The 13507-nt window shown below is 50.8% G+C and overlaps 1 protein-coding gene across 2 annotated transcripts in view; it reads right to left on the bottom strand.

Moving 5' to 3' along the window:
- Positions 1-745: 745 nt before the first annotated feature.
- The window catches only part of Haao (3-hydroxyanthranilate 3,4-dioxygenase), a 22262-nt gene continuing 9500 nt past the window's right edge, over positions 746-13507 (bottom strand). The window contains exons 2-10 of one of the 2 annotated variants that reach the window (XM_050146216.1): positions 12235-12313; positions 7957-8040; positions 7587-7693; positions 4595-4684; positions 4286-4329; positions 3859-4004; positions 1632-1779; positions 1245-1327; positions 746-1157 (exon numbers count right to left, since the gene is read on the bottom strand). In XM_050146216.1, the coding sequence (XP_050002173.1) occupies positions 1095-1157; positions 1245-1327; positions 1632-1779; positions 3859-4004; positions 4286-4329; positions 4595-4684; positions 7587-7693; positions 7957-8040; positions 12235-12313 (844 nt within the window). In that variant the 3' untranslated portion in view covers positions 746-1094. The remainder of the gene's footprint in view (positions 1158-1244; positions 1328-1631; positions 1780-3858; positions 4005-4285; positions 4330-4594; positions 4685-7586; positions 7694-7956; positions 8041-12234; positions 12314-13507) is intronic. The other variant, XM_050146217.1, reaches the window with a different exon arrangement.

Raw genomic sequence — 13507 nt, 5'->3', positions numbered from 1 at the left:
TGCAGTGAAGCAGGGACCAGGCCACCCCAGACAGTGGATATTTGGAGGCACCCACGTGATCCTTCTTTACTTAGGCAAAGGTTTGGGGTAGGAAAGCACGGGCTCGTGTCACATCCCTCAGGGCCAGAACACCCCTCAGCAAAGTCAGGTCCTCTTTGCCCTCCAGTGGAATGTGTTGGAGCAGTAGGCCACCAGGCTGGGGGAGGGAGATAGGGTTCTAGTTCCCTAGATGAACCTCTGCCTCTAAGCCCAGGCCTGTTCTGTGTTGATGCAGGCTCAGGCTGTGCAGACGCAGGCTCAGGCTTCTCGCTGAAGTCCCTGGCTGAAGTCCCTCGCTGAGCCCAGGTGCCCAGGGAGGCTGTCCATGTCTCTTCATGGATGTCCCACTTCCCAGTCCTCCTCCCCTGTAGCAGTTGTGAGTAGTAACTAACTCTGGGGGCGGGGACTTATGTTGTAAAGATTTCCATTTTCCACAGTTAGCATGAATGACTTCCGTGATTGAGAAAGAAACTCATCAGAGTGGGGTTTGCTGTTTTTCAGTTAACAGCTAGTGAATGAATGGGAACAGAGAAAGAGACAGAGAGGCACTCAGCTGTACAACCACGGCGGGACCCGCACATGTGTGGGTCAGGGTTGCATACACTGGAGAAATGCCCATCCACAGAGGTGGTGACACCCTAAGGTCACTGGTGTTCCCAAACCCCAGACACGACACATCACAGAGGAGCACAGGCTCCTCCACCTATAACTCACGAGCCCTCGTTCACCAGGGGCCTTTATTGAGAGATTCCTCGGGGGCAGGATGGTGGGCTCATGGGGACAATACGTATCTAGCTGAACAGTGTGGGTCTATGGCTGTTAGAAGAGAGGGGAGCTGCTGGTGCCCTGGGAGTCTGGCATCCTGGGCTGAGGACGGCAGGAGAGTGGATGATAGGGAAAAGCCACAACCAAGCAAGGGGCCGGTTAAGGTGCTTCATGTCCATGAAGATGCAATGATCCTAGCAGAGCTATTTAGAAATGGCAGCTTCCAGGACAGCTCTCAGGCACCCTATGACTGCTTGGGGCCCACACATGAAGGTCACCTCAGTGGCTTCTTACAGGCAGGGTCCTGTGTCACAGACAAGGCCACAGAGCCTTGTGCTCGCTCCCACGTGTACCTGTGGAGACACAAATAGGCAGGAATCAGGCCTGACCCAGAGATGGGGGCAGTTGCACAGTTTTGGAAGGTCTTTGCATGTACTCACGAGGTCCCAGCGGGCACCAGCAGGCTGTCGTCTGGGGCCAGGCCAACACACTGTCCTCCCATTGTCACTGTAGAGGAACCCTCCTGCGAAAGAACAAAAGAATCAGATGGAGGTCAGTGAGCCTGAGCTACTCAGTGAAACCCTGTCTCAGTAAGAAAAGGGTGTGTGTTGAGGGGTGGGGGGTGGATGGGTGGAGGGGTGGTGCGGGGGTGGTGGTGGTGGTGGTTTGATGGCAGACCTCTTGCCTTGCAGGAGGCCCTAGGTTCCATTCCAACACCACAAAAATAAAACAGAACAACAAAAGATGATGGGGAAGTGTTGGGCCTCCACACCTACTTTAACAGCCCCAAGCCTGCTGTACAAGTGGGCTCTAAGAGTAGGTCTCACTATGGGAACCTGAGGCCCAGGAACAATCCAATCTCCATGGACAGGAAGTTGTGCCACCCTGTCCTGGGATCCCACTTGCCAGCTGCCACAGCCACACGTCCACATCCTGTCTTGGGCCTTTGCTGCTACCTTGTCCATGGGCAATGACCTGGTGGGAGACAAAGCAGAGTTTAGGGGGTGGGGGTCTTGCCTCATCTAGGAGATAGCCCTGACCCTGGTTCTCAACCACGATGACCTTCAAGGGGCAAGACGGGGCTGTGCTGCAGCCTCATATATGACAAGGCTTTACTTGTCAGGGATCAGAAGGGAGGGTCTCTGTCACCAGCCTGGCAGCAGGGGCTGCCTGCTCGTTATGCATAATCGCTCATGATCACACACACACACACACACACACACACGCATGCACACACACACATGTCCTCCTAGTGCGTGTCACCAGCTCACATTCAGATACTCTCACCCCAGCTCCTCAGCTTTCCTCCACCCTTCCCGTGAGACGTTCCGAGTGTGACTTGAGAAGGAGAGAGAGCGGTTAAGGCCCACCGGCCTTATGACCCTTGAGGGCTGGCTGGTGCTCCCGCTGGCTGTAATGAGGGAAATAGATATTTTTCTATGGAAAACTAGAGCAGGTAGATGGGGGAGGAGAGGAAGCCACTGCTATGGTTGTGATGGGTGAAGGGGCTTCAGGTTTTATGTTCCATTATCACAGCCTCTCATAAGCTTTGGGTGTCCCTGGTATTGGAAAAGTAGTCCAAGCCTATACTCTGTGGGCCTCCTGTCCTGGGATGAGAGTTTTCTTTTTCCTCCTCCTGCTCTTCTTTCTCTCCTCTTTTCCCTTTCTTCTGCCTCTTCCTCCTCCTCTTCATCATCATCACCCCCGTCACCACCACCACCATTTGTGAGTGCATGGTGTGTATGTGTGGGCACACATGCATTGGTGATCAAAGGATGACCGAAATTGGTTTTCTCTTCCCACCTTTATGTGGCTTCCAAAGATCAAACCCAAGTTGCCAGGTTTGCAGAGCAAGCACCTTTATGCATTGAGCCATCTTGCTGACCCGGAGTGACTATTTCTAACCCTGTAGGCTGTGCTGTTGGCAAGTTACTGCACACGGGACTCCCGGCATCCTTGTAGGTCTCCCTGTCCTCTGATCCAGCCTCACGAAGGAAGGATGACAGCTGTGAATGCCACACTAGCCTCCTCACTGACACCTGGGTGAAGCCCCACTGTCTCTAGGACATGACCCCTCCCTTAGTCTAGCTCAGCAGAGTTCCAGGAAGAGTTAGTGACTCCCCTGTAGCTCTGACTAGCCTCAGCTAGGGCGAGGCTGTTCAGTCCTTCATTCCTCCCTCAAATGCTCCTTCCGCCTTACTTCCTTCCTCCTGCAAACCTTTACGCTTGCTTGGGGGCTGGAGAGATGGCTCAGTGGCTAAGAACACTTGTTCTCTCAAAGGACCCTCACGGTTATAAGCATCTGTAACTCCAACTCCAGAGGGTTCAACACCCTCTTCTGTCCTCCCCAGGCACCAGGCAAGCATGCAATGTATTTACATAGTGCAGGTCAACACACATAAACATAAAAATCTAATTTTTTTATTTAAAAATTCTATATGTACACCACCTCCTCCAGGAGCCTTCCTTGACTTTTTTCCTTTATCCTCCTAGGATTTCCCGTGGTCTCTCTAGTAAATAAGCCGTCCCATGACCAGCAGCTATGAGTTAATTTGTCCATAGCAACTGTCTTGTTCTTCCCGAAGCCTAAGGCAGCAGCAATAGTAGATGAAAGGTCAGCTTCTTATCGTCGCTACACATTGCTGCCCAGTCCTCTGCCAAATAACTCTTTTCCTGCAGCTTCCAAGATCCCATGTGCCAAAAGCCCAGGGGTGGGTAAGTGACAGACACCCAGGAAGCCGGTAATGAGTGAAGAACCTCCTACTCTGAAAGTGAAGTGTCTGAGGGACCATGAAGCTACCAGAGACTTCCAGCCACAGAAACACTGTGACTCTCTGAGACAGAGAGGGAACAGGAAGGTTATTCTCTTGCTTCTCTCTCTCTCTCTCTCTCTCTCTCTCTCTCTCTCTCTCTCTCTCTCTCTCTCTTTCTTCGCTCTGTGTCTCTCTGTGTCTCTGTCTCTGTCATACACACACACACACACACACACACACACTCACTTCCCACTTCCCAGGTGCCAGATGAATAGATGCCGAGGGCCCTGAGCAGTATTACCTGGGTCTCATAAGTGTTCCCAAACAGGCTGAGGGATGTGCCTGCCTGAAGCTCCCTGGAGTGACCACTCAGCCATGCCTTCAGCGACATAGGCTCCATGACGGATCGTGTACTCAGCGGGAATGGCGGCTCCTTGAGCAGCTGGTCTGTGCCAACGACAACAGTGACGAGCAGTGACCTCCAGGCTCAGCCCACCCAGCCCAGGACAGCCGGGTCCCAGGAGCCCTAACTCAATAGCAGATACGGGTCTTAGGGGCAGCCTCATGGTTGAACAGCCGCAGGGGGGTGCTGCTTGGTGTCATTTGCTCAGAACTTGAAGTTCTGGACAGAGGGCTCAGGAAGAGGCTCCTGACCAAGACACTCTGCTCCACTCCAGGGCAGGACAGAGGGAGAAAGGGAAGGAAAATGTGGCTGTCAGAGGTCTCACCAGGGTCAGGCTTTCCTGTTCGGTACTGCTCAGAGTGGAAGAACCTGTAAAGACAAACAGACGGTAGGGAATGGCCGCATTCCTGTCACCATGCCAATGAGGCATATACCACACCCAGGAGCCAGGACACATTCACAGACCCTCACATGACTTGATTACCCATCATGCTTTCCCTCCCAACCCTGCAGAGCTTCTCATCCCATCCCAGAGCTGGGAGACTCCCTTTCACTCTCAGACCTGACGGGTCCAGGTCAGTGGGCATTGCGAAGCTGAAGGTCAGTGAGGGGTGGGGCCAAGCTGGCGACTTACTCTTGGATGATGGGGGCCAACTGTGTTCCAAGGTCCTTGCAGTAGAACCATTTCTCAAAGAGGACATTTGCAGTGTCCCCTACATAGTACCTGTCAAAACAGAGGTGAAGGTAACCACACTGCATCGAGGCAGCTTTGGGGCAGCCTGGTCCAGGATGGGCTCTGCTTACGGGCTCTTTACTGTTTTGTCAGAAGCAATGATTCAGTGGGGTCACACAGCCTGAATGTCCCAGGGCAGGCTACACTCAAGACAGAAGCTTGGAGAACATTCAGTTCAAGTGTATTTGTCTTTAGCAAAAGGAAGTTGAAGTTGAGCCTGAGTTCCAGGCAGCTTGAAGTTTGTTCTTCGGGCTCTGGGTTATCATACAGGGAAACTTCAGCAGCAAGTGCAACACACACACACACACACACACACACACACACCACACCCCACCACACCACACCACACCATGAGGGAAGGATTTCTGTTTCAGAGGTCGGAGGTCACCTCTGCCCCTTGGACTTGAGCACAGCCCTGGCTTTCTCTGGCACACACACAAACAATCCCAGTCACCCCTGCAATCACCCATATCCCGACAGAGAGGGATCCCCTCTGCAGGCAGAGCTGTGCTGTCCCGCTAGCCCTCATGGAGCGGCCCAAGACAGGTGCTGGGAGCAACTGTCCACAGAACGCTTAATCCCTGAGCCAGTTCCAGATCAGTCTAGTCCTGTCTGGTTTTCAACTCCGCCTAAAAAGCAGGGACAGTCCTATGGAGAGAGACAGGCAATAGATACCTCATACACCCACCCAGCTTCTACCCTGGGAGGAAACTGGATACCAGAAACTTCATTACACGGCCATAGTGCCCTTAGGAATGGCCTTCAGGGTGGCATTTTAATGTTGAGCCCCTGGCTTTTATTAAAGGTCAAAAGCAGCCAGATGAAATCCGTTATTGAATTTGCTATAAAATATTATTGAGGACACCAATAACTCACTAGAATACCCTCCATAAAGCCCCTTAGAGAACCTCCTTTTATAATGAAGGCCAGCTATCTCCCTATACAATGAGCCATCATGCTGTAGACTATGGTATCACAATTAGCAGTATATATTTTTAGGACCCTTTTAACAGTTTAGAAATACTCATGAACTTCTTCAGTGAACATGTGGCTTCAGTTATTCAAACTGTGTACATTCTAGAAGTCTGCAGTGCCTCATGAATTTTTTCTTACATTTACTAATTTGTTGGGAGTGGGTATGTAGGCATGCCATGGAATGGGTTGTGGAGGTCAGAAGAGGATTTTGTGAACAACTTTCAAAAGTTTAGACCTTTTACCATGCAGATCCCAGGAATCAAACTCAGGGTCTCAGGCTTGGCAGCAAGAGCCCTGACACTGAGCTCTCTCACTGGTTCAACATCAAATCTTTATTTTTAAACCAAACAAAGCAGAACTTCAGCCTATGCATGCGGCAAGACCGCAAGGTTATGAGGGAGACGAGTGAACAGAAAGGCCACTACTTTATGCCTAGCTGGACAATGGCAAAGGGCTTTGGGTTCTGTTTTCTTGCGGGGAACAAGAGGAATAAAATTAAATTCACAAACTATAAAATCCTCCCCTTAGTGGCAGGTCATTTTAGGTTAGTTCATTTTGAATTTCTTTGCTTCTAAACTTTGACAAGAAATACGTGTGATTTCAACTCATTGGAAAATGAGTGTTTAAAGATGTCTAGTATAGAGGAAGTATTTAGAGGACTGGAGGTGGGGCCTAGAACCTAGGAAGGGTGGAGTCAGTAGGTATGGGATGGGCCTAAGCACTCAGAGGGGAGGGACTTGCATACCACAGACACACCCCTCTCAGTCGCCATGTTGGCTGGCGTGTAAAAGAAAAAAAAAGGAAGAAAAAGAAAGTGAAAAGAAAAAAAAAGACATGCCTATTATAACAGAATATGTAGGACAAAGAATTCTGATTCTGGTTGCTGGAAAAGCTTTGGTCCTCTGAGCTTGAAGTATTCCTCCTTCTAGAGCACAATCGTCTAGCCCAGTGGTTCTTAACCTTCCTGATGTTTCACCCCGTCTGTTTTTTTCTTCCCCTGAGACAGGGTTTCTCTGTGTAGCCCTGACTGTCCTGGAACTCACTCTATAGACCAGGCTGGCCTTAAACTCGCGGAGATCCACCTTCCTCTGCCTCCCAAGTGCTGAGAGTAAAGACCTGGCTTTTCCAATGGTCTTAGGCGACCCCATGAAAGGGTCATTCATCCCCCAAAGGGGTCGAGACCCACAGGTTGAGAACCACTGATCTAGAGGCTGATGGGAAAGGGGGCTTCATAGGAAGGAAGATGGAGTCTGACTCTACCCTTCCACCTTGCTGATCCAGCATGCATGCTGGCTTTGTATCAGTAATGCCAGGTCTGCTAAGTTATTATACCCGGGCCTATTTTCTCCTCAGTAGCCAGAGCTTCAAAGAGAGCAGATGGTAAAATAGCCCTCAGCATCATGCGGGATGTAGGGTAAATAAATATACACAGAACCCTCTAGCTGGTGCCTGGCACATAGCTGTTGCCAGCCAGATGTCCATGCTTGTTATCTGGGGTAGAGACACAGGTACATAAGCACTGGTCAAGGATAGCTTCTGCAGTCCCAGGCTGCTAGAAGCAGTAGTATTTGCCTGTACCAAAACATGTGACCTTCATTCTCCCAGTCTGCATTGCCTGCCCCCACCCCAGCTTCCTAGCAGACCAGCAGAAAGCACAAATGCCAGTTCCAGCCAAAGACATCACGTGCACCCAAAGAGCACTTCCTCCCCCATGACCAAACCCACTTCCCCTCCCTGGTCACCAGTAAATCCAGGGTCTCCACTACCTCCTGTTGCCAAGCCCTTTAGTCTCTTGGTGGCCAGGAAGTGCCCTCTTGAGTCTATCACGGATCCCTACTGCTATAGTTTTGAACTATGCCCCTCTGCTGTTAGCCCTCTGATCACCCGAGCCCACAGGGCAAGAGCAGCGAGCAATTACCTCAGCCCATCCAGCTCGCTCTCCAGCCGCCTCCTCTCAACCACCAGCCCCATGGTGTTAGCAAACCTCTGAGGGGAGTGGGGCACCCTGGCAGGCAGGAGGAATATCTGTAGGGATGGAGAACAGGAGTCCAGCATGGCTGCAATCCCTCAAGGTGACCTCAGTGCCCCCCCCGTATGCTGGGTGACCCACAGGGCAGCAGGAAGCTCTGCCTGTTTACCCTGGACCCTATTCTCCACCCAGCCTCTACCAGGAAACCTGAGGGAATGTTGGTGCTCAGAGGAAGCCCAGAGGATGGACAGGAAAAACGGTTGGGGTGGATTTCTGCTCTGATGCTCTCTGCCTTTCTTTCCCCTGGGGTCAGCCTCACCTCTCCCTGCCGAATGACCACATCCCGGTGTTTTCCTTGCTCCAGGACTTTGAGAACCATGTCTCCCTCCAGCTGGTAAAACACCTGTGGAAAAACAAAATGCCTGGGACCTTCCTGCTCCATCCTTTAGATCCTCGGCTCCTCTCCAGGACCTGAATTCTGTCCAGAGAGCTGGAACAGCTTCCTGAAGACCCCCGGGCTTGTGAACAGCTCCAGCACTGCTGCCCCTGAGGCCCCTGCACCCCCTGGTCCAGGCCATAGACAAAAAAGTTGGAGACATACAGGGGTCACATCTGGAACACACAGGCTATCATCAGAGTACTCAGGAGGCAACAGCACGTGCCTGGCTGGGAGGTGGGATGTAGAAGGCTGGGTAAGAGGATTCAGTGGCTCAGCAGTAGAAAATACTCCATAACATAAACTGGTTCACGCACATTAGAAATCTTTCTTTTTTCAAGGAAGGGTTCTTTTGGAATCTGTCTGTAGACCTGGCTGGCCTCAAACTCACCTTCCTGCCTATGCCTCCCTAGTGCTAGGATTAAAGGCGTATACCACCACCACCCGGCTGCACATCAGAGATCTAACAACCTGAATATCAACATTAGCCCCATTCTGAAGAAAATAAAGCTGGAACTCAAAGCAACTGGTCTAAACTGGTGAGTCCTGGAGTTGAAGTTGGGACTGTAGCCTGTGTGTGACTCTGGGAGCCATGTGTATTCCTCCGGTCATTGAGAAGCTCTGGCGCTGGGCTGTGGGAGTTGGCAGCCTAGGTGGATTGAGCTGATGGCTGGGCTTTCTCTAGGGAACTCCTACTATGTTTTCTATTCTACCTCTGATTGACAAAAGGATGGCCTTCAGTTTGAGGCCAGCCTGGCCTATAGAGTGAGACCTTGTCTCCAAAAACAAAGGAAGCAAAAAAATTAATCCCAGAGGATTCTAATTACACGGTAGCCCATATGTAACACAGGCGATGGTGTTCGTGGTTATGAGTGAGGCAAAGGTTTCTTTCTGCACATCTTATGTTTTCTACAATGAACCATATTTACTTTTATTATTAAAAATAAGCCATATAATTGAAGATGCAGCTCCATGGTAGAATGTTTATTATGCAGTATGTATGAGGCTCTGAGTCTAATCCCCCACAACACACATACACACACACACACACACACTGTGTATTATTGAATACAAATCAGAAAAACCTATTACGTTTTCTCATAGGAAGCTATTGAGCTTGTACATGCCTCTGTGTGTGTGTGTGTGTGTGTGTGTGTGTGTGTGTGTGTGTGTAGGGAGAGAGAGAGAGATCAATTTTCAGTATAAGTCTTGAGTCCTTTCATGATAGATGACAGAAGAGAAGAGGAGGTACCTCGGGGTTATGGGAGGGGCCAGGGTCCCCAGAACCTGCTAATATCAGGGAACCTTGGGAGAAAGGGGACAGTTTAAACCCTTTCCAGGCTGACTACAAAACATTAACAGCCACTGATCAAACTAGATGGCAGAGGTGGAATTTTCCTGTCTTGCCCCCTGCCCAGAGGCCTTCCCTGTGATAAGGGGCGGGCTGCAGCAGAGGGCATTGCCCTGACAGCAGAAATCACCATCAGCCCTGGGCAATCCAAAAGGAATTATGTTCCTTGGGAAGTAAATGATGTTTGAGGCCTAGGGCTGGCTGGAAGATTAAGTGTACCAGCTCACGCGGATATTAAATTGAGTCTGGCTTCTGTGCCCTGAAAAGGACTTCACAGGCAGGGGAGACAGGAACAGGTAAGGACCCACGTGTATTAAGTTTCTACCCTGTGCACATTGCCTTTTCCCATAGACATAGGACCCTCATCGCCTTCCCAGCCGATTGTCCTGATTCTTGGCAATCACCAGAAAAAGCATGAGGTGGGTAAGTGGGGGAGTGGGGAGTGTGGGTGCAGGGCACCCAAGGGCTGTTGCAGAGGCCGGAGCTTAGCCAAGAAGGGAAATCCAGCTCAGCCAGTATCCCACGTGCTTTACATATCACTCAGAGGGGCTGCTCAGGCTCCAGTGAGGACAGGCAAGGACAGAGAAGGTGCCAAGCCTGTGCTGTGCTCTGAGGCTGCCCAAGGACTGGGGAGGCACCGACCTCTGCCCTCCTGCCAAACAGTAGGTCCAAATATCACAAACCTACCTCCAGCTAGAGTTCTCCGAGCCACCAAGCTGTCCCTCCACATTGAAGCCAGCCCTTTTCATCACTCCGCCACCAGATGAATTCAGACATAGATTGTCCCTGGGACTCGTGGGCACTGTATTACTTAGGGCTATTATTGCTATGATGAAGCGCCATGACCAAAGCAACTTGGGGGTGAAAGGGCTTGTTTGGCTTCCACTTCCGCATCAGTGAAGGAAGGCAGAGCGGGAGCTCCAACAGAGCAGGGACCTGGAGGCCGGAGCTGATGCAGAGGCCACAGAGGGTGCTGCTTACTGATTTGTTTCCTTTGACTTGCTCAGCCTGCTTTCTTATAGAACCCAGGACCAGCAGCCCAGGGATGGCACCACCCACCATGAGCTGGGCCCTCCCACTAATTAAGAAAATGCCCAGGAGGCTTGCCAGATCTTACTGAGGTTTCTTTCTTTCTTTCTTTCTTTCTTTCTTTCTTTCTTTCTTTCTTTCTTTCTTTCTTTCTTCAAGACAGGGTTTCTCTGTAGCTTTGGAGCCTGTCCTGGAACTAGCTCTTGTAGACCAGGCTGGCCTCAAACTCACAGAGATCCATCTGCCTCTGCCTCCTGAGTGCTGGGATTAAAGGTGTGCACCACCACCGCCTGGCAAGGTATTTTTTCGGTAGAGACTCCCTTGCTCTCCAATGACCTGTGTCAAGTTGACATCCAAACCAGCTGTCACAGACACCCACCCACCTGAGCAGCATGGAGAGACCCTGAGATGAATATGCAAAGAAGAATGAGAGAGATGGATCAGGGGCAGGCGGGGTGGACAAGGACAGCAGGCTTACCCTAGAGTAGAGATGAGGCTGACAGAGGCAAGCAGCAAAGGCTAGCTGGGCCTCAGTCACCACAGCCACTCAGCCATGACCAGCCTCCCTCTGTAGTTTTAGATTTTCATATCTTTTTTTTTTAATCACAGAAAAGGTTTTCAGAGTTTAATGGTCGGGAGAAGGTGTGTGTGTGTGTGTGTGTGTGTGTGTGTGTGTGTGTGTGTGTAACTGGTTCTGCTCACTCAGGCCACTGCCACAGGGCCGTCACCCTCTGCCTAGTGTGCTGGTGCCCAACACACACACTGGGCACTCAGTATTTTCTGACAGAGCAATTCTCAAGGGTATATGTGAGCAGTACTAGATTGGTGTGGGGAATGTCAGTGATGCGGGTGGAGGTTCAAAGCCCAAAACCAGGTCTCCCAGAAAACAAGGGGCACCTTACGGTGATCCTTTCCCACCACATCCTGATCTATACTGGAGTGGTAGTGGTTGCTGTTGTCTCCTCCTGATGCTCCTCCTCTTCCTTCTCCTGTTCCCCCTGCTCCTCTTCTCTTCAGACAAGTGTCCTAGGCTGTTCTTGAACTCTTGATCCTCCTTACCGCGCCTCTAGAAAGCTGGGATTACAGGTGTGTGTCATCACACTTAACTTTTGCTTTTTGTAGGGTACGGCTTCAGTAAGTGAGTGGAAAAGCACAGAATTCAGTCTCCAGACTCCGACTCGTCGTAGCCCCTAGCAACTCAGGACTGGTCCTCTCCAGCAGTAAGAAGTGCCACCTTGTCCTGCTCTCTCTTCAGCACCAATCATTCTCTTCCCCCCTTGTCATCTTTCCACCCAACACTTCCCTTCCACTTCCTTGTGTCCTTAGACACTTTGCTTGCTATGTGACAGAGAGAGAGAGTAGGAGAGAGAGAGAGAGAGAGAGAGAGAGAGAGAGAGAGAGAGAGAGAGAGAGAGAGAGAGAGCGTGGCTTCTGGAATCAGAGTACAATGGAATCCCTCAGGGTTTGTGTCTCATATGCGAGACCAATCATGTGTATTCAGGTTGAAAAAGAAGTATCATTAGTATAGACCTCCACATGTCCATGAAAGTGGAGACCCCACAGCAAGAGCCTGTCAATCACAGGGCCTCCCCAGTAGAGTTCCCGGAGCACAAGGCAATCAAAGGTACACCTGCAGACACCCCAATTTTAAGGCAGCCATTTTTCCTTCCTGTGGCAGTCATATTTGCTCTTCTCTGGGCCACTCGCTCTAGCGCTGGGATGGAAGTGTCTGCTCCCCCAGAAGTGCAGCAGGACGGCAAGGGCAAGCATCCACCACCTACCTCCTCACCCTCCTCGATGTGATAATCCTTCCTGGTGTTGGGGCCTCCCACGAACATGATTTTGAGCTGCTCCTGGTGCCTGCGGTAAAGAGGCAAGAACAGGACCTGAATCAACTCCTGCGAACGAGAGGAGGAGAACAGGGACCTTTGGGTGCAGGAGGAGGCCTGGTGCATGCATCTGGGGAAGGACAGACCCCCCCCCTTCACGGCCAGGTTATTCCTCATGCATTTAAGCGTCACTTTGTGTGGTTCTGTGTCTCCATGCCTTCTGACCAACAAGGAAGCAGCATGGGAAAGCATCACTCTCCACGGCCCTGGGCCAAACTCAAGATCCCAGTGACAGGAGAACTAAGGGGAGACCTGTCGGGACCTGTCTGCTTGTGAGACTCGGCACCACTGGGGACCACACTCAGGGGACTCAGGAGACTGCGACATCTAGCAGGGGAAACAGACACATGTGTGACATGTGTTCCAAAACACAGCACTGGAGCCCAGCCTCCTGAGATCAGTTTAGCTTTCTTGCAATATTGGGCATGTTAGTTGACTTTATTGGTGTTTAGCTCCCTCATCTGGACAGGCAACTTTAATTCATATCATAGGTTTATTATTATTGTTTTTTTTTTTTTTTTTTTTTTTTTTTTTTTGCTCCAGATAGTTTTTTGTCATTTGGAAGAGCAAACCTCAACTGAGAAAGTGCCCCTATCAAACTGGTCTATGAGCCAGACATCTCATTGATGATTGGTGGGAGGAGGGCCCAGTTCACTGTGGGTGATGCCATCCCTGAGCTGGTGGTCCTAGGTTCTATAAGAAAGCAGGCTGAGCCAGCCAGGAGGAGCAAGCCAGCAAGTAGCACCCCTCCATGGCTTCTGCTCCAGTTCCTGCCTTCAGGTTCCTTCTCTGGCTTCTCCCAGTGATGATCTCATAAGCTGTTAAGTATAGGGGTCAGAGGACAGCTTTTGAGAATCAATTCCCTCTTTCTATCACATGGATCCTAGAGATTGAACTCTGCCCTTCAGGCTTTTGAGGGCAAGTGCCTTTACCCACTGATGTTGCAATAGGAGCGGCAGGGCTGCGTCCCCGGCACCCGGCCACCCGCATGGCAGGCTTATGTCCCGAAATAATTACACGGAAACTGTATTCTTTCAAACACTGCCTGGCCCGGCTAGTTCCAGCTTCTTATTGGCTAGCTCTTACATATTGTTCTAACCCATTTCTAATATTCTGTGTAGCCCACGAGCTGGCTTACCAGGGAGGATCTTAACCTGCGTCTGTC

The sequence above is a fragment of the Alexandromys fortis genome, unplaced genomic scaffold, assembly GCF_014885135.2.
Source record: "Alexandromys fortis isolate MF-2015 unplaced genomic scaffold, M_Fortis_MF-2015_v1.1 scaffold_42, whole genome shotgun sequence".
Classification (NCBI taxonomy): Eukaryota; Metazoa; Chordata; class Mammalia; order Rodentia; family Cricetidae; genus Alexandromys; species Alexandromys fortis.
The sequence above is the reverse complement of the archived record's forward strand: the minus strand, read 5'-3'. Positions and strand labels throughout refer to the sequence as shown.